Source organism: Microcaecilia unicolor, chromosome 14, assembly GCF_901765095.1.
Source record: "Microcaecilia unicolor chromosome 14, aMicUni1.1, whole genome shotgun sequence".
Taxonomy (NCBI): Eukaryota; Metazoa; Chordata; class Amphibia; order Gymnophiona; family Siphonopidae; genus Microcaecilia; species Microcaecilia unicolor.
In genome coordinates, this window is record NC_044044.1 from 20,303,845 (window position 1) to 20,324,769 (window position 20,925).

At 46.2% G+C, this 20,925-nt stretch overlaps 1 protein-coding gene and 1 non-coding gene across 5 annotated transcripts; both read left to right on the forward strand.

Annotated features, from left to right (window-relative positions):
• The first annotated feature begins 2,162 nt into the window (after positions 1 to 2,162).
• Positions 2,163 to 14,739, forward strand: TMEM107 (transmembrane protein 107). 4 transcript variants are annotated; one of them, XM_030187440.1, is made up of 7 exons: positions 2,163 to 2,197; positions 3,921 to 4,023; positions 4,131 to 4,198; positions 7,906 to 8,006; positions 11,407 to 11,503; positions 11,622 to 11,727; positions 13,897 to 14,739. In XM_030187440.1, exons 2-7 carry the CDS (start codon positions 3,937 to 3,939, stop codon positions 13,981 to 13,983), a joined length of 546 nt encoding a protein of 181 aa, XP_030043300.1. In that variant the 5' UTR covers positions 2,163 to 2,197; positions 3,921 to 3,936; the 3' UTR covers positions 13,984 to 14,739. The 4 variants fall into 4 exon arrangements, with proteins under 4 accessions (XP_030043300.1, XP_030043299.1, XP_030043302.1 ...); XM_030187439.1 differs by having other exon boundaries at positions 2,173 to 2,251; XM_030187442.1 differs by lacking the exon at positions 11,622 to 11,727 and having other exon boundaries at positions 2,173 to 2,251.
• Positions 14,740 to 17,633: 2,894 nt separating this feature from the next.
• On the forward strand, positions 17,634 to 17,765 carry LOC115458478. The gene has a single exon (XR_003940076.1). It is a non-coding gene; the product is annotated as a U8 small nucleolar RNA (small nucleolar RNA).
• Positions 17,766 to 20,925: the final 3,160 nt, after the last annotated feature.

The following is a 20,925-nucleotide window of genomic DNA, read 5'->3' on the forward strand; positions in this document are numbered from 1 at the left end:
GCAAGAGTTACATATTAGTTATCGAAAGTAGAAAGGGATTCCCACCCTCATCAAATGTTGCCTTATAATCTTTCAGTTCAGATGTGTTTTGTGTGTGAAGAAATCATGTAAAGTTGTTTTACGTGTGGTAGTAATGGTGGGTGGGGAGGTTGGGGAAGGGGGGGGGGCCCTCTTTCATTTCTGCCCTGGGCCCCAGCATGTCGAAAACCGGCCCTGACTGTCCTGGACTGAATAAGAATCCTGGTTTGTGTTTTTGGGTCTGTGGGTGCTCTCTGGGAGATGTGGGACCCCTGGAGTGTTGTCCCAGTGTCCTAGAGATCACCAGGGAATAACCTGAGCATGGGAGACTAGCCCAGAGGCAAGCAGGACCCAGTCAGTGGGTGGAGAGTGCTAGTATAGAGCACAAGCCCAAGTTCATGTGAGGCTGGGCTGTGCAGGGCAGAACCTTCAGGTACCCGCATGGTAACCCCAGGTGGGTGCTAGATGTTTCGTGACAGGGGTGTTGGTATGGACAGGTCAGGGTTTCAGTAGTGTAAGTCCTTGCATCCAATAGCACTGGTTGCCATTTGCTGGATGTAGCCCAAAATGTCTCTGCTTTGAGGAGCTTACAGTCTAATCAATAGACAGACATTGAGGAAAAAATGAAGTTCAAAGTGCTTATGATTGCAATATTCTAGTAGGTAAGCGTTTCAGCCCTCTGAAATCTAAATGGAAAGGAAGTCAAGGGTGTATTTGGGTCCAAGAAGGAAGAGATGATGATAGGATCATTTGTTTCTGCAAGTTCAAAGTAGTTGCATGCAAGCATGGCTCCTATAGAGGGTACAGTTAAGGAGCGTGGTCAGCATATTCTCTTTCTTCACAGGTTGAGTGGAGTTTATCATGGAATCTGTAATAGGTAAATACAGAGAGGGTCCCAAAAAACAGAAAGGCAATTGATCTGCAAACTCCAAGATGGAAATGATAAAAGCAGTGCAAAAAAATAGAAGAAACTAGTCGTCATAAAAAAGCAAAACTGCAAACCAAAACAGCGAAGATGACTATAAAAATTAAAAAATATAATAAAATAAAAACAAAAAAATAAAAATTGCAAAAGACGACACAGCATGTAAAAATCCAATAAAAATAATACAATTGTAATGGTCAATAAATAAGATAATCAATAGACAAGATGAAAAGTCCATATACAATTAAAATGTTCGATGATCAAGACTGGACACAGCTGTGTTTCGGCCTACAAGGCCTGCATCAGGAGTCTTTCAACTTCAGATGTTTTGTTTCTTGTATCTTTAACCATCAGATATAATAACACTTATATTCGTTTTTCAATTGTGGATTTTGTTATGAAGCTGTAGCGTCTCTTGAAACGTGCTGTAATGGTACTCTTGAAAAGCACGTTTCAAGAGACGCTACAGCACCGTGCACCCTCTTGCTGCCTGCACCCAGGGCAGACTGCCCCATCCTTGGTACACTACTACAGGTGTAGAATGAGTGTACAGTCGGTCACCACATGTATTAAAGGCTTGTGAGAAGAGCCTGTTTCAAATATTTCAAAGGAAACTACTTGTGTAGTTTTCTTTCGATAACAATGAGCTACAAGATACATATATGCAATTTGCAAACCTCTTCCCCATCCTGTGCACCTTGTAACATGATGGGGTAGTAGCCTATTTAAAAATTGTTCTTTCCCCGTGTTAGAAACTATAATTTTGAGATGATGAGTGTGCCTTTACAACATGACTGTAGCCACATAGCAAAGTGACTAATATGTAGATTTTTATTATTTTTGGATGTTTTGCTGTTCAACTGTACATATGACACACATGGGCAGATCTAGAAAGGATGCCCTGCCATGTCCACATACAACATGATACAGATTTGCATATGAAGAGTCTCCAACGCATGCAGATCTATCTCATGCATATTAATTTTAGGAAGCCCTGCCCCACAGGGGTGCCAAGGGTGGGAGAGAAACCTAAGCCCCCTGCCAATCCATCAACCTCCTTGTTTCATAGGAGCTGAGCTACGACGCCATTTTGTTATTCTCAGAGGCTCTGCTGCGCCAGTAACAAAAATGGAAACAGAAGCGTCAGACGTGATCACGTGACCAGCTCCGACGTTCCACGACCGAACCTGACCGCTTCCTTCAAGAAGCTCTCGCGAGACTTGGATGGAGCGTGCATGTGGGCGGTTGCTAAGGGTGAGTGACGCCGCGCGAGCTGCCGCCTGGAGCGAGTGCGGCCGCTGCTCTCCGGTGAGTGGGAATAATGAAAATATTAAGCGTCCGTTGAGGGGACCGTCTCAGCGCGTCCGCGCGGGAGGCAGATGGGTGTTAGATCCTGTTCCCCAGTGCATGATGCCAGGTAGCATTGTCAAGGACTACTTATCCCAGAATGCACTGTGACGCTGCAACCCAGTCGGGTTTTCAGGATTTCCCCGATGAATATGCATAAGGTTTGATTTGCATGCACTGCCTCCATTGCATGCAAATAGATCTCATACATATGCATTGTGGAAATGCTGAATACCTGGCTGGCCGAGGTTGGACACTCCTGATCTAGATCAAACATTTAAAGCATGGGTAGATGGGATTACTTCAAGTTTCTTTACCTGGGATAGACCTAGCCAGTCTGGATTTCCACTGTGAATATGCATGACGGAAATCTGCATGCTGTAACTCCATTCTGTGCAAATCTATCACATGTATATTCATTTGTGGGTATCCTACAGATCTGACTGGTTAGGTGTGTCCAAAATTGGGTCGAGAACCCTAATTCAGTGTTTGCCAAGTCACTTCTGAAGTACCCCCTTTCCAGTTGGGTTTTCAGGATAGCCGCAATGAATATGCATGAGATTGATTTGCTTATACTGTATCTCTTGTATGCAAATCTATTTCATACATATACATTTTGAATATCCTGAAAACAACTGGCAAGGAGGTACTCCAGGACTGACTTGGGAAACACTTCCCTAGTTTGTGGTGTGGCTTGGCTCATCCCTGGCTGGTTTGTTGGATAAGCTTCAGGAAGAGCACTACTTGTATTACAGGCTCTCTTCTCGTGGGTGGTGTATAGTGTTGTACATCTCCATCTGTTGAGTGGATGTGGATAACGCTAGGCCTCTTAGTGCCTCTCTGGTGAGCAGCATTGTGTAGTACCACACAGAGTGTTCTTTGCCTCCTTCTGTTGAATGGATGAGTATCCTGTGTCTGGTGAACAGATGAGCAAGCATACCATTGCACACACTTCCCCCCTGTGACATGGATGCGTGTTGTTCCAGGCATCCCACTATTGAATGAGTGCTGTGCCACTCCTCCCTCTGGTGAGCTGCTGTGCATACCATTACACTTTAGTACTACATGCCTGTCTAGTGAATGGAGAGTGATGTTACATAGTAGGCGTTCTGTCCCTCCTTCTGGTGAGTAAACGAGTATAGTGGTAGAACGAAGTGGCAAATGAACTTTAGAGTGGTTTTTTTTTTTAATTATTATTATTTTTGGAGTGGATAAATAGCCTAGTGATTAGAGTAGCAGCCTAAAAACTGGGGAATCCTGGGTTGAAATTCCACTGATGCTCTGTGTGACCTTTGCAAGTCATCTGATCCTCTCAGGTACCAGAGGTTCTCAACCCAGTGTTCAGGACACATTGAGCCAGTCAGGTTATTAGGATACATACATGAATATGCATGAGATAAATGTGCATGCATGGCCTCTATTGTATGCAGATCTCTAACTCATGCATATTCATTGTGGATATCTTGAAAACCAAACTGGCTTGGTGTGTCCCCAAGGACCAGGTTGAGAACCCCTAACTTAAACTAAAGACGGGGAGATATGATATCTTTTGTATCTGAATTGAGCTCACCTTGAGCTGTTTAATGAAAAGACCTGAGCTACATCAAAATAAATAATATTTCTTTTTCAGCGCTTGAGACCCTACAATGCCTGTGGTTAACAGCCTGGTACCATCACGCTTCCTTACCCTGGTGGCACACCTGGTCATTGTCATCACTATCTTCTGGTCTCGGGTACTGTCCCTGCATCCTTCCTATATGTATGAAATGTGGTGAGCGTAGAGGGTCTGTTTCTCTTATCTCGATCGGTCTCACATTCTCCTACTTTATTCTCTTGACAGGAGAACAATGTCCTGGCCTGCCTACCCCCGACCTATACCAAAGAGGAGTACAGCAGCCGAGATACAGAGTAAGTCACATCTCCAGCCCCTTGGGAGTTCAGCAAATCTATACTGTAGTTTACTAAGTTATCAGTGGGTGTAGTTACAGCCCTGAGAGGATGTGCTGGAGGGGTCATACGACGCAGCCCTGAAGACCACGACAACCCTCTGTATTTGTTTCTCTACCGGAGATGGCGAACGCACCCTACGGTGTAATGTAAGCCACATTGAGCCTGCAAATTGAGCCGAAAATTACTAAAAACCAACCTGTTCAAAAAGGCAAACCACAATTGATCCATCCTAAATACCAGACAAGGAAACCGATACTAGGAATAGACAGAATGAACTTTTAATACCTGACTGTTTCACCTACACTGCCAATTACTGAACTTTAACGCAATACCACTTGAATTCTTACCCCAGAAAAAAAACTTAACACTTGACTGCTTAATTTACTTTGTCATGTACGAACTTTACTACAATACCACTATGTATTTCTTGATCCGGAATTGGCGATCGCCATTACGGTACTACTACTACTACTACTATTTAGCATTTCTATAGCGCTACAAAGCATACACAGTGCTGCACAAACATAGAAGAAAGACAGTCCCTGCTCAAAGAGCTTACAATCTAATAGACAAAAAATAAATAAAGTAATCAAATCAATTAGTATGAACGGGAAGGAAGAGAGGAGGGTAGGTGGAGGCGAGTGGTTACGAGTCAAAAGCAATGTTAAAGAGGTGGGCTTTCAGTCTAGATTTAAAGGTGGCCAAGGATGGGGCAAGACGTAGGGGCTCAGGAAGTTTATTCCAGGCGTAGGGTGCAGCGAGACAAAAGGCACGAAGTCTGGAGTTGGCAGTAGTGGAGAAGGGAACAGGTAAGAAGGATTTATCCATGGAGCGGAGTGCACGGGAAGGGGTGTAGGGAAGGACGAGTGTGGAGAGATACTGGGGAGCAGCAGAGTGAGTACATTTATAGGTTAGTAGACGAAGTTTGAACAGGATGCGAAAACGGATAGGGAGCCAGTGAAGCGACTTGAGGAGAGGGGTAGTATGAGTAAAGCGACCCTGGCGGAAGACGAGAAGGGCAGCAGAGTTTTGAACCGACCGGAGAGGGGAGAGGTGACTAAGTGGGAGGCCAGCAGGAAGCAGATTGCAGTAGTCTAAACGAGAGGTGACAAGGGTGTGGATGAGGGTACTATGTAAGCCACGTTGAGCCTGCAAATAGGTGGGAAAATGTGGGATACAAATGCAACAAATAAATAAATAAAAACATAAATAAATAAAGATGGTAATTGTGAGGGGTCTTGTAATGCCTTTACAAGGAAGGAGAAGGGTGCATTGGAAATGGTTTTATTATATTTAAAAATCTATTAGGATCCCTTTATACAAGGCCAAATTTTGCCTGCTGCAGACTAAATTTTGAAGAGGAGAACTGGCCTAGTGACTAGAATAACATGCTAGGAACCAAGATCTAAGGTTTTTGACTCCTGCGTATCCTGAGATTCATTATGACATCTGACTAGTCACCTGCCACCTTGGGTAGCCACTTCCATTGCAAACTCTCTGGGGCAGAGATTTCATTTTATTTATTTATGTAATTATTGGTATTTTTTTAACCGCCTTTATGAAGAGATTCACCCAAGCCGGTGTACAGCAGGTACAGTTTAACATAAAACTAACAATTTTGTTAACAGCATAAGAGTAGTAAAATAACCAAGAATAAACGTAAATACAATAAATGAAGTAAACTTGAAAACAGTAAATTGAAACCTAATAATAGAACTACTGTGAAATAGGATAAAAAATATACACATTTGACAGCACTGGAATTCAAATACCAGAGACATAATACAATGTTAGCATAATACTAATGATAAACCTAAGTACATAAGTAATGCCACACTGGGAAAGATGAAGGGTCCATCGAGCCCAGCATCCTGTCCATGACAGCGGCCAATCCAGGCCAAGGGCACCTGGCCAGCTTCCCAAACGTACAAACATTCTATACATGTTATTCCTGGAATTGTGGATTTTTCCCAAGTCCATCTAGTAGTGGTTTATGGACTTGTCCTTTAGGAAACTGTCTAGCCCCTTTTTAAACTCTGCTAAGCTAACCGCCTTCAACACGTTCTCCGGCAACGAATTCCAGAGTTTAATTACACGTTGGGTGACGAAAAAGTTTCTCCGATTTGTTTTAAATTTACTACACTGTAGTTTAATCGCATGCCCCCTAGTCCTAGTATTTTTGGAAAGCGTGAACAGACGCTTCACATCCACCTGTTCCACTCCACTCATTATTTTATATACCTCTATCATGTCTCCCCTCAGCCGTCTCTTCTCTAAGCTGAAAAGCCCTAGCCTCCTTAGTCTTTCTTCATAGGGAAGTCGTCCCAGCCCCGCTATCATTTTAGTCGCCCTTCGCTGCACCTTTTCCAATTCCACTATATCTTTCTTGAGATGCGGCTAGTAAGCATTTATTTATTTATTTATTACATTTGTACCCCACATTATCCGACCTATTTGCAGGCTCAATGTGGCTTACATAATACTGTAAGGTGATAGCTACCTATGGTGAAGAAACAAATACAGAACGAGGTCAATTTTCAATGAAATAGGTTTGTATAGGGTTACCATTCGTCCGGATTTCCCCGGACATGTCCTCTTTTTGAGGGCATGTCCGGGGCGTCCGGCGGATTTTGCCCGCACGCACGTTTGTCCGGATTTCTGGACAAACGTGGGCGCGTGTGGGCGGGCGATCTGTGCCGTGGGTCTGGTCTCCCGTCCCCTCCCCTTCCCTTCCTTACCATGTTCCCTGGTGGTCTAGTGTGACGTCTTCGGGGCAGGAAAGAGCCCCCTCTTTCCTGCCCGGAGCGCTGCCTCCCTTGTCCATCATCCTTCTCGGTCTGGCTGGGTATTCAAAATGGCCGCCGAGAGTTGAAGTCTCGCGAGGTCGCTTCAACTCTCGGCGGCCATTTTGAATGGCTCCGAAGAGAAGACACCACTAGACCACCAGGGCTAGATAGTAAGTGAGGGGGGGGTATGTGGTGCGGGGGGGGTATGTGACGGGGGGGGGGGGGGCAGGGAGGGGACTATGTGACGGGGGGGGCGGGGAATAGGGGGCGGAACGAGGACATGAAAGGGGCATGGTGGGGCGGGGGATGGGCAGGGTAGGGGGCGTGACATGTGTCCTCTTTTTCGGAGGACACAAAATGGTAACCCTAGGTATGTACAGACACATTAGGGAATCAAAGAGAGGGAAGTTATGTAAAGTTCATAGGGTTCGTTACAAGTTTAGGCGTCTTTATATTGCTGGGTTCAGGTACTTAAGTGGGGTCAGTGGGATATGCCTTTTCGAACAGGTTGGTCTTTAGTGATTTCCGGAAGTTGAGGTGGTCGTACGTAGTTTTCACGGCTTTTGGAAGTGCGTTCCAGAGTTGTGTGCTTATATATGAGAAACTGGATCCATGAATAGATTTGTACTTGATTCCTTTGCAGCTAGGGTGGCGGAGATTTAAGTAAGTACGTGATGATCTGATTGAGTTTCTAGTTGGCAGGTCTATGAGGTCAGACATATATCCTGGGGCATCACCAAAGATAATTTTAGCATGTGTTAGAACATTCAACTAACACGGATACGATGGTAAAGATGTACCTGTATGCAGGCAGGTAAAGTCCCTTGATCCCGATGCCAAAATAATTAATGAATGCTGGATTCTTTGTGCTTCTTACAGAATGATTGTGGCACTCTCTGTAACTCTGGGCTTGTTTGCTATAGAGCTGGCTGGATTCCTGTCGGGCGTGTCCATGTTTAACAACACACAGAGCCTGCTCTGTATCCTTTCAATAAATTCATTTACCCCCTCCTTATGGCACTCCCCTGGCTTAGCATTTGTCAATAAATGATAAATACTTGACCCAGTCCTTCCCCAGCTGAAAAGATCTCACAGTACACACCGCCACATCTGAAAAGAAAGGGACTTGGCAGCATCCTTAGCAACTAGGTAGTTACAGGATGCAGAGCTCTGAAAACTGTTTCCACGGCAAGGCAGTAGAACTAGAGGACATGAATTGAGGTTGAAGGGGGGGGGGGGGGGGGGCAGACTCAGGAGTAATGTCAGGAAGTAGTTTTTTCACAGAGAGGGTGGTGGATATGTGCAATGCCCTCCCGCAGGAGGTGGTGGAGAGGAAAACGGTAATGGAATTCAAACATGCGTGGGATAAACACAAAGGAATCCTGTTTAGAAAGAATGGATCCACAGAATCTTAGCGGAGATTGGGTGGCAACACTGGTAATTGGGAAGCAAAACCGGTGCTGGGCAGTCTTCTACGGTCTGCGCCCTGATCGTAACTGAATAGATATGGATGGGCTGGAGTGTAAATTTTAGGGGGCTTCGACATTAGCTTCAGAACTTTTAGTACAAGAAGAGTGCTGGGCAGACTTTTCAGGTCTGTGCCCTGAGAAAGGCAAGGACAAATCAAACTCGGGTATGAAGTATCACATACCATGTAAAATGAGTTTATCTTGTTGGGCAGACTGGATGGACCGTACAGGTCTTTATCTGCCGTCATTTACTATGTTACTCTTTGGGGTTCTACATGGAATGTTGCTACTAATTGGGATTCCAGAATTTTCAGAACTTTTAGAACCAAAAAAGTGCTGGGCAGACTTTTATGGTCTATGCCCTGATGGAGACTGAATAGATAGGGATGGGCTGGAGTGTAAATTTTAAGGGGCTTCGATGTTTATCTTCAGAACTTAGTACAAGAACAGTGCTGGGCAGACTTCTACGGTCTGTGCCCTGAGAATGGCAAGGACGAATCAAACTCGGGTATAAAGTATCACATACCATGTAAAATGAGTTTATCTTGTTGGGCAGACTGGATGGACCATTCAGGCCTTTATCTGCCATCATTTACTATGTTACTATATGTTGGGGAAGAGGGAGATGATAATGCATTACCCCATATGCACCCACCTTTTTATTTTGTTTTTAGAATTCTAGATCTGCCCATGTCTGGCTTTTAACATCTTTGTTTATTTGTATTTTCTGATGTTTGTTTAATTGTACCCCGCTTAGAATTGTAGATAGAGCATGTTGTACATTTTTTAAAATAAATAAAATGCAGTCAAATTTCCTTTTTCACATATAAATAGAAAACCAGAACAATTATGCTCTGGCCGGCTCAAGTAGGACATGGGACATTTCTTTAAAATGGGGACTGTCCTCTTTAGAGCAGGACACTTGGGGACTCTCCATACACACTCCCATCATCCACCGCCTTGAATGAAATCCTTCAAAAAGGCAGTAAATAAATCCTAGTAAATAAATAACTCCCGTGCTAGAGGTGCAGTTTCGAATAGTTCACCCCACTGTGTTGCAGGGTGCGTGCATATGTATCTAGTAGCTGAAACCAGTCCTGTAGATTTCCTTTGAAATCTGCCTACTTACAAGTTACGTACATATAAAGGGCGCAGATCAGTGGCGTAGCTACGTGGGGCCATGTGGGCCTGGGCCCCCGTAGATTTGGCCCTGGACCACCCCTGCCGACGACCCTCTCGACCCCCCCCCTCCTGCCGCCAACCTGCCGTCGCCTACCTTTGCTGGCGGGGGACCCCAACCCCCGCCAGCCGAGGTCCTCTTCTTCCTTCGTTCTGTTTCTGAGTCTGACGTCCTGCACGTACAGACTCAGAAACAGGAAGAAGAGGACCTTGGCTGGCGGGGGTTGGGGTTCCCCGCCAGCAAAGGTAGGCGACGGTGGTGGCGGGGGAGGGTTGGTGGCAGGAAGGGGGTTGAGAGAGTCGGGGGGGGGGTCAAACTTGTTGTTGGTGGTGGTGTCGGCAGGGGGGTTGGCAGCGTCGGGGGGGGGGGCTAAAATGTGCCCCCTCACCTCGTGCTCTGGACCCCCCCTCCCGCCGAAGTCTGGCTACGCCCCTGGTGCAGATATATTTTCATCTGGCATTTGTGCAAGCAGCTGATAAGGGTGATAGTTGCCAGAGCTGCCACATTGCCCAGTTCCAGGCTGGAGACTATTTGTAGTGTCTGATCAGTACTGCAGGTCCCATAATGCACTAGATGGGGGTGCTCAGAAGTCTTGAATGACTTGACCTCTCTGTAGTGCAGGTACATTTGAAAATGCAATTGCACACATTTTCAGTCCACAACAGGCACACAATGATTATTCAGAGCCTCAGACTTATTATTCACTTCCTTCCTGAACATGCAGCTACCCCCTCCATTGCCTTTGGTAGTAGAAAAGGCTGCTTTGCTTTTTTTCTGTCCCTGCTCAAGGAGTCAAAAGAACTGTTTCAAGTGCCCTGTACAGGCAGCTGGGAACAGCGCCACCTGTTGGCATGCTGGTGGAACTGGAAGCAGTGTGTCATATGAGAACATAAACAGAGGGATTTTGTTCTCCCTGTAAGACTGAAACCTGGTGCAGTGCATTCTCTGTGTTCCCTCCATCTTGGGCTATTCTAAGTTTCTATCATCCCAGGGCACATTTATCAGATAGTGCATGGTCCTTGTGTTACTCCTCCTGGGTGAGAAATTGTGCTGGGCCGGAGACTACTACTACTACTACTACTACCCTGTTTCCCCGGAAAGTAAGACATCCCCCGAAAATAAGACCTAGTAGAGGTTTTCCTGAATTGGTAGATATAAGGCCTCCCCCGAAAATAAGACCTAGCAAATTTTTGTTTGAAAGCAGGGCCGCCGAGAGCCGGACAAGGCCGCCCCCGGGCTGCCCCCCCCCACCTGAGGTCGCTGGGCCCCCCCACCCACCCTCCGTCACTCCCGGAACTAACCTTAAACGCCTCCTTTCACCTTCGCAGCAAGCAGCAGCAGGGCAGACCTCTCCTTCCTTCCGTGCCCTGCCCTCGCGGACGTTACATCAGGCGAGGGCGGGACACGGAAGGAAGGAGTGGCCTGACCTGCTGCTGCTTGCTGCGAAGGTGAAAGGAGGCGTTTAAGGTTAGTTCCTGGAGCGACGGAGGGCGGGCAGGCCAACCCCGATGTTTCCCCGAAAAATAAGACAGCCCCTGAAAATAAGACCTAGCGCATTTTGGGGGGCAAAGATTAATATAAGACAGTGTCTTATTTTTGGGGAAACACGGTACTACTTAACATTTCTAGAGCGCTACTAGGGTTACGCAGCGAGACTGACCCAAAGTGGCCACTGCAGCTGTAAATCCTGTTGTTACTTTGTCCCTAACCATGTTTCCTCCTGCTGAACAGCGACAGGGGCTCATGCCAGCGCCGCTGTAGCCCTCCTCTTCTTCCTCTTTGAGCAGTGGGCCTGCAGCCTCTACTGGTGGATATTTGCCTTTTGCAGGTCAGTGCCGTTATTTCTCCACCGGCCTCTAGATGGCACTGTCAGAGCAGGGCTCGGTTTCTCACTCTGCAGATGGTCTGTAATAGAGAGAAGCTGTTGTATTTTTCCCTAACAACAGACCCCGCAGCACTGATCGCACACTGCAGCGCCTCTATCTGCCTCTCCTTTTTCGTCTTCCAGAAGTGGGAATGCTTCACGTACCGGTACATCCTGGGCTTTTGCAGGTAGAGCAGCATGAAACTCGGGGGGGGGGGGGGGGGGGGGGAGGGAAGAAGCAGAAGCTCAGACACTAATGGCACCTGAATTGCACATCTATGTGGCAGCGTAGGGATTCGCTCGCTGATATGTGAGTGAAGCTGTTTGGAGTAGCCTAGTAGTTAGAGTAGGGGCTACGAGCCAGGAAAACACACCACAGGCTTTTCCTATCCCCTTCCCTTACCCTTATATATATACAGTGGGGGAAATAAGTATTTGATCCCTTGCTGATTTTGTAAGTTTGCCCACTGACAAAGACATGAGCAGCCCATAATTGAAGGGTAGGTTATTGGTAACAGTGAGAGATAGCACATCACAAATTAAATCCGGAAAATCACATTGTGGAAAGTATATGAATTTATTTGCATTCTGCAGAGGGAAATAAGTATTTGATCCCCCACCAACCAGTAAGAGATCTGGCCCCTACAGACCAGGTAGATGCTCCAAATCAACTCGTTACCTGCATGACAGACAGCTGTCGGCAATGGTCACCTGTATGAAAGACACCTGTCCACAGACTCAGTGAATCAGTCAGACTCTAACCTCTACAAAATGGCCAAGAGCAAGGAGCTGTCTAAGGATGTCAGGGACAAGATCATACACCTGCACAAGGCTGGAATGGGCTACAAAACCATCAGTAAGACGCTGGGCGAGAAGGAGACAACTGTTGGTGCCATAGTAAGAAAATGGAAGAAGTACAAATGACTGTCAATCGACAAAGATCTGGGGCTCCACGCAAAATCTCACCTCGTGGGGTATCCTTGATCATGAGGAAGGTTAGAAATCAGCCTACAACTACAAGGGGGGAACTTGTCAATGATCTCAAGGCAGCTGGGACCACTGTCACCACGAAAACCATTGGTAACACATTACGACATAACGGATTGCAATCCTGCAGTGCCCGCAAGGTCCCCCTGCTCCGGAAGGCACATGTGACGGCCCGTCTGAAGTTTGCCAGTGAACACCTGGATGATGCCGAGAGTGATTGGGAGAAGGTGCTGTGGTCAGATGAGACAAAAATTGAGCTCTTTGGCATGAACTCAACTCGCCGTGTTTGGAGGAAGAGAAATGCTGCCTATGACCCAAAGAACACCGTCCCCACTGTCAAGCATGGAGGTGGAAATGTTATGTTTTGGGGGTGTTTCTCTGCTAAGGGCACAGGACTACTTCACCGCATCAATGGGAGAATGGATGGGGCCATGTACCGTACAATTCTGAGTGACAACCTCCTTCCCTCCGCCAGGGCCTTAAAAATGGGTCGTGGCTGGGTCTTCCAGCACGACAATGACCCAAAACATACAGCCAACAAAGGAGTGGCTCAGGAAGAAGCACATTAGGGTCATGGAGTGGCCTAGCCAGTCACCAGACCTTAATCCCATTGAAAACTTATGGAGGGAGCTGAAGCTGCGAGTTGCCAAGCGACAGCCCAGAACGCTTAATGATTTAGAGATGATCTGCAAAGAGAAGTGGACCAAAATTCCTCCTGACATGTGTGCAAACCTCATCATCAACTACAGAAGACGTCTGACCGCTGTGCTTGCCAACAAGGGTTTTGCCACCAAGTATTAGGTCTTGTTTGCCAGAGGGATTAAATACTTATTTCCCTCTGCAGAATGCAAATAAATTCATATACTTTCCACAATGTGATTTTCCGGATTTAATTTGTGATGTGCTATCTCTCACTGTTACCAATAACCTACCCTTCAATTATGGGCTGCTCATGTCTTTGTCAGTGGGCAAACTTACAAAATCAGCAAGGGATCAAATACTTATTTCCCCCACTGTAGATGATATCACCAGTGAGGTCATAGCGTGACAAGGCTGTTGAGCATTAATGGGTTTATCTGTGTTCCAGCTAAAATAGTGCTTTTACAAGACAAAGCGATTAGTGATACCTGGGTCATGATCTTCCTGCTCAGGCCATTCACACTGTGGTTACTTATCAGATTTGCCTGTCATATTCAGAGAGAACCAATCCAGTCCTCTGTCACCCATCAGCAAGACAGTGGTTCGCCTCTTCTGGGACCTATAACACTTAGTCTCCCTCTCTCAGCCCTTAGTTCCTCTGAACCTTTAGGATTCCAGATTACTGCTGTCTAAACTGAGAAGTCTTGGGGGTTTTTTTGTCTTTCCTCCAGCGCACTGCCTGCCTGCATCGAAGTCATCCTGTTCATCGCTGTCTTTGGTTTGAAGAAGAAACCCCTGTGAGCATTCTTTCAAAGTGAGAGCCATTGGCCTGGCATGGAATCCGATTCGCAAGGAAACAGCACAAGAGTCAAGGGGGGGGGGGGGGGGGGAAGCCAACAGGAACCCAGTCTGCACATTCCCGACCCTTCCAGTGTACTTGCAGAAAAAAACTTCTTAAACTCAACTGTAACTTCCATCTGGACACCTTAAAGACAAAACTTAAACTTAAGATTGTGAGCCCACTAGGGTCAGAGACAGTACCTGCACCTAATATATGTTAAACCAAAGGTGGTATGTCAAATCCATAAACCTAAACATCTCTCTCCTGTTTGCAGCCACCCACCTCTTTCTCTTCCTCGTAAAACACAGTGAGAGAACACAAGGTCCGGCTTGTGTGAAACCATACAGAAGTCTGAGCATGTCCAGAGTAACTTGCCAAGGCGTTTAATGAGTCATCATGCTAACACTATGCAGAAACCTAGCTGGAAGTTTTCAATCAGTTCTCTAAACCAGTGCTTCTCAAGCCGGTTCTGAAATACCCCAGGATACTCACAATGAATATGCATGAAATACATTTGCATGGAAGCAGCACATGCAAATCAGTCTCATGCATATTCATTGTAGATGTCCTGAAAGTCAGATTGGTTAAGGGATACTCCAGGACCAGCTGCAGAAACATTGCTTTAAGAGTTGCCACCCCTACTGTTTGGGAGCAATTCGATTCCCCTCTCCTTGTTCCTTCTCACCCAGTACTTCCCTCGCCCTTAATTGTCTTGTCTGTTTGTATTTTTAGATTGTAAGCTCTATCGAGCAAGGACTGTCTCTCTGTGTCAGGTGTTCAACGCTGCGTGCGTCTGGTAGCGCTATACAAATGTTAATAATAATATATAAACCTCTGCACTGTGTGTGTCAATGAGCTCAGGTACTCCTGATTTTATGGATGAGGTTTCACAGTACTGTTATTTTTACATTGTCAGTGTACATAAGCGTGATAATCTGCATATTGTATGTGTAACTCGTTTTATATATATATATATATATAACACATTTTGATAGGGAAATGGGTTTTTTTTTTTTTTAAATCTTGATATTGAAATAAAGGATCTCAATATTTGTATTAATTCCTTTTCTGTGGATTGAACACAGAGGCACTGCCTGTCGCCATCTCACATTGATCCGGGTGCCTGAGGTCTGAATGTGAATTTTCAGCATGGATTTCTGAAAATGTTAAGAGGGCAGGTGTTAGGGCAACAGATGGGCAGGGTGGGGGAAAAAGAAGAAGCAGGTTATTCTCCGCAGTATCCTGGTGGTGAGGTTCTGCACGATCATTCGGTGTATACCACATGTCATACGTGTGCCTCTGGTTACCATGGAAACACTGCTGCTATGCACACACAGATCAAAGTGAGGGCACAGAGCCGGCAACCAAATCTTTATACTCCCTCTCCTGTGTTTCAGGGGGTGAGAGAGAGCAAGGGCTGAATGGGGTTTCACGGTGGAGCAAGACCAGCCTAAGGACCATTAAGCTTAAGATCAGGGAACTGGGTAGACCTCATAGCATGAGATCAAGCCTCCAGCCCACATGTCCAAGGGAACCTCACCTCTGTGAAATTAGGCTAGTAGAGCTATGAGCTAAAAATTAGGGAAGGCAGGGTTCAAATCCCTCTGACATTTGTGATTTTGGCTATAAATCCAGGCACGCAGGACACAGCAATGGAGGATGGCTATAGTCAGGCCTGGTCTGTTATAAGCTCTTGAAATACAGCCAAGAAAAATAAGATTATGGACTGGATTCAGATTTGCCTAAGGCTTGATCCAGGCCTGGTTTTACCCCACTGCATGCAGGGACTTATAGTCTTGCTTTTCTTAAGCAATCCAGTTTGGAGAAATCTAGAGCCATTTGGCAATCCTATAAGAAAAGCACCTCTCATCCCCAGCCATGTCCTTCCATTTCAAAGCTCCCCCATCACCTCCCCAATCTCACCAACCACCTGAGTGCTGATTTCTTGCCAAGAGCCAGGTCAGACAGCTGGTCTTTAGTGAAGTCTCAGGCAGGGGCGTAGCTATGTGGGGCCACGGGGGCCTGGGTCCCTGTAGATTTGGTCCTGGACCCCCCCTGCCAACGACCCTCTCAACCCCACCGCCTGCCACCAACCCTCCATCGCCGTGAGCTACCTTTGCTGGCGGGGGACCCCAACCCCCACCAGCCGAGGTCCTCTTGCTTCCCATGGAAGGCTTCGTTCTGTTTCTGACGTCCAGAACGAAGCCTTGCAGATCAGCCAGGCTTCGTTCTGTTTCAGTGAGTCTGACGTCGACATCAGAAACAGAACGAAGCCTTGCGCCGGAAGCAAGAGGACCTCGGCTGGCGGGGATTGGGGTCCCTCGCCAGCACAGGGAGGCGGGGGAGGATTGACGGTGGGAGCGGGGGGTCGTCGGCAGGGGGGCAAAGTTGGTGGTGGCAACGGCAGGGGGTAGTCAGCAATGGTAGGGGGGGGGGTCATTGGCGCCGGGGGGGGGGGGGGGGCTAAAATGTGCCCCCTCACCTGAGCTCTGGAGCCCCCCTCCCGCCGAAGTCTGGCTATGCCCCTGGTCAGGTGCCCTCCCCAAGCCAAGAATAAACACTAACTCCCTCTCTCCCACCCTTGCTGAAAAGAAAAAGGCAGACAGACCAGCAAAGGCTACTTGGCTTAAATCTTCAGTGAACCAATACCCTTGGGACTTATGTCATAACAGTGTATAGGAAAGAGCCACTACTGCTTCAATGTATCAAATGACTTGTAATTGAAAGTAAGGCTAAAAACTGGACCCCAAATTTGTAAGGACATAATTGATCTAATCCTGGGTTTACTCCATTGCATGCAGGGATTTGTAGTTTTGTGATTTCCCCTATTGCAGTCCCTAAAGAAATCAAGACTACAAGTTGTAGCATGCACTTGGTAACCCCTGGACTGGATCAACCCTGTCTTCAAATCTGGATCCAGTTGGCAGCCTTATTTAAGAGTCTCAAATCGTTCCCAGTCAGCGCATCTGGCAACATTTCCTTGTGTATATCTGTATGCTAGAGAATTAATCCCAGTCCTGGGAGACCCCACTCACTTCATATGTGAACTTGTAGTCTTGCTTCTATTAGGCAATGCTGTAGGAAAGAACTACACGTCTTTTCTTGCAATGAGGTCAACCAATGATGAGTGTATGGACCCTTTTGAATCAAATCTGGAGCTTGTTTGCACCAATGGTGCATACAAAACCCCCTAAAACGCTGATGCAGGCAGACACAAGGACAGAGAGAAACAGAATACCATTTCTAGTTAAGAAAAGACCAAAGGCATCAGCTCTGCCCCCTTTTATTCCGCTGTCCTGCCTTAAAGAGCATGCAGGCAGAGAGCAGCATCAGCACCTCTTTCTCTGCTGCATGCATGAAAAGCAGCACATTCCATAGGGTCCGCCAGCCGCTGTTCTATTACATGCAAATTACCACCGCAAAGGCTCATGGGCGGCGATTAGTAGGCTGCAGCGGCAGGTTTCTTTAACTTCTGTCAGTGCCGATAATATCTTTTTAGTGCATGTTCTTTTCTCCGCGATGTAGTACGTTGTACGCGCCGATTAGGCGATGTGGGTTAGTGGGTTTCCCCTGAGCTTAATGGGAGCTGTGCTGAATGCTGCCTTGTAGGCTGGGCGTTGGGAGCTATCGTCAGTGAGGTATATCCTTACCTGTTCCTCCTCCGGGAGAAGCAGAACATGATGAGCGGAGCGGGATGAATGTGTGATTACAGTCTCCCTGCTCTGGGGTCTCGCAACGCCCCAGGGTTTCCAATCTGATTTTCACTGACGATCTCGTGAAATTTACTGTTTAAAATGAAAGATTTATAATAATGATTTCTTAATACTTTCTAGTATTTTTTTTTTGTTTTTATGAACTATATCTGATAATTTTAAACGATAAATTATATCTCTGTATTTAATAATTATTACTCGTGTTTATATAAACATGTGATAATTCTCTGTTTCAAAATTCATTTTGTTTGTCACACTCATCACACAGTATTTTACTTTATTTATTTGTGTACAGTTGAGCCAAACATCAACCAAAAATGTTTCACTGCTTCTGCTGCCCTCCCCTCAATTTTCTTGCCCAGCAATATCATTTTCACCAGCTCCCTCTCTGCCCCCTCCTTAGTTTTCATCTCTGTTCCCTTACACTCTGGTTCAACCCCCACCCCCCTACATCTATCTATCCTTGCTCCAAGCTTTCTTTTTCTCCCTGTTCTCTTTCTCTTCACTCCTTAGGAAGACTCCCAGCCCTAACTCCCGCCCCACCCCTCTCTCTCTCTCTCCAACCTCCAGAAAGACTAACAGTGCTCTCTCTCCTCCAGCCTGGGTCTTCCTTTCTCTGCTTTTTCTACCCCAGACACACACACACACTCCTGCTGACCCCTGAGGCAGGCTTCTTTCATCTGAAACACGGTCCGCGTCGGGTCTTAGCTGTTTTCAATATTTATTTATTTCATAGATTTATATCCCCCAAAGCGGGTTACAGTAAAACATTCACAAAATTCGGACAAATACAATGGACTGAATAATACAACACTATTCACATTATATTGGCAAATTTCTTAGTAGCTGACAACTTAATTTTCAGAACCTACCAGTGTACGAGTGCCTACTGTTGGAAGACTCATCTTCTTACCCTATTCTCCTACTGACTGTGTGCATTCCATAGGGGTTTTTTTTGTTCCTGCACCACGGTGGCTATTTCTCTTCCATAAATTAAGTGCCACAAAAAGCCGAGCTGAGCACCAATTCTACAATGATACTTAGGCGTAAGATGGCACTAGCACACCCAAAAATAGATTCAGCCACTTACGCCAACTCAATGGCAAGCAGAAGTAGGCAACTTAATCTATACGGAGAGGGTGGTGGACGCTTGGAATGCCCTCCCGCAGGAGGTGGTGGAGATGAAAACGGTAACGGAGTTCAAACATGCGTGGGATATGCATAGAGGAATCCTGTGCAGAAGGAATAGATCCTCAGAAGCTTAGCTGAAATTGGGTGGCGGAGCAGTTGGGGGGAAGAGGGGGTGGTGGTTGGGAGGCGAGGATAGGGGAGGGCAGACTTATACGGTCTGTACCAGAGCCGGTGATGGGAGGCGGGACTGGTGGTTGGGAGGCGGGAAATACTGCTGGGCAGACTTATATGGTCTGTGCCCTGAAAAGGACAGGTACAAATTCAAGGTAAGGTATACACATATGAGTTTGTCTTGGGCAGACTGGATGGACCATGCAGGTCTTTTTCTGCCGTCATCTACTATGTTACTATGTTACTATGTATATAAGCTACCATCATTGCTAGATAAAGCGCCATGACACGGCCATGTTAACGCCCCCATGCAGTTCTACTAAGGGATTTAAGTGCATATTTTATAGTACATAACTGCCAATTACTGAGGCCAATCAAACACGTCAGTGTTATTATCCTATAAATATGTGCGTCTAACTTTAGACAGTCTTTATAGAATTACCCTTCATAAGTACATAAGTATTGCCATACTAGGAAAGACCAAAGGTCCATCAAGCCCAGCATCCTGTTTCCAACAGTGGCCAATCCAGGTCACAAATACCTGGCAAGATGCCAAAGTACAAAACATTCTATACTGCTTATCCCAGAAATGGTGGATTTTCCCCAAGTCCATTTAATAACGGTCTATGGACTTTTCCTTTAGGAAGCCGTCCAAACTTTTTAAAACCCCTGCTAAGCTAACCGCCTTTAACACATTCTCTGGCAACGAATTCACGTCCCTATAAGGGAGAGAAGCCCAGCATCCTGTTTCCAACAGTGGCCAATCCAGGTCACAAATACCTGGCAAGATGCCAAAGTACAAAACATTCTATACTGCTTATCCCAGAAATGGTGGATTTTCCCCAAGTCCATTTAATAACGGTCTATGGACATTTCCTTTAGGAAGCCGTCCAAACTTTTTAAAACCCCTGCTAAGCTAACCGCCTTTACCACATTCTCTGGCAACGAATTCACGTCCCTATAAGGGAGAGGAAGTGATTGTAGGGTTTAGCAGTTGGTGTGGACGAATAGACTAGATAGTTCATATGGGAGCCAATATTCAGAACATGGGAGGGAGCCCAGCTAATTCCAGTGGTCAGCCTGGATATTGAATGCCAGGCCATTTCCGGTGACCAGCATTGAATATCCAGTTTATTTTTAGCCAGTTTAAAGTTAACCGGCTCAGTTGATATTCAAAGATAGCTGGATAACTTTAAACTGGCTAAAGATATACCAGCTATTTAATTGGCCAGATGTGGCTGCTTACAATAGCCAGACAGGGATTGACTACTTGGGAATAGCCGGCTATATCACGCGATATAGCCGGTTATCTCCTAGGCACTAACCGGGAATATTCAGTGGGGGATAACCGGCTATCCTCCACTGCATATCACCAAATCTCCGGTTAAGTGCCATTTAACCGGCCAGGTGGCTGGTTAAATGGTTTTGAATATTGAGGGGATGGTCTTTATCTGCCATCATTTTCTACGTTACAATTTAAAGGCACGCAGGCAATGCTGCTTCCTGCCATGCTGGTGACTGGCACAGGGATGAGACTTCTCAAGCCTTGGGGGCCTCCAGAAGATTCTTCAGCTGGCAGGGCCCGGAGATCCCCGCCAGCCCAGGTATTTATCTTTATGGGAGGGGGATGGACAGAGAGGAAATATGTGGGTCATGCCCACCCAGTCCACCCCCAAAAAATGAGGTCTGGCTACGCTACTGAAACACTACTACTACTATTACTATTTAGCATTTCTATAGCGCTACAAGGCATACGCAGCGCTGCACAAACATAGAAGAAAGACAGTCCCTGCTCAAAGAGCTTACAATCTAATAGGAGTGTTAGTTCTCAAAGGCTAGTCATGAAATACATTTTTATTAGACTAACTTTGAAAACGATCCTCCACATATATGATCTAGATTCT

Bases quoted from the DNA above. Each gene is read 5' to 3' on its own strand.
- TMEM107 (XM_030187440.1), top strand. From the start codon at position 3,937: ATGCCTGTGGTTAACAGCCTGGTACCATCACGCTTCCTTACCCTGGTG. The intron at 4,024-4,130 runs GTACTGTCCCTG...TTCTCTTGACAG, and splicing joins TCACTATCTTCTGGTCTCGG to GAGAACAATGTCCTGGCCTG. The intron at 4,199-7,905 runs GTAAGTCACATC...TGCTTCTTACAG, and splicing joins TACAGCAGCCGAGATACAGA to AATGATTGTGGCACTCTCTG.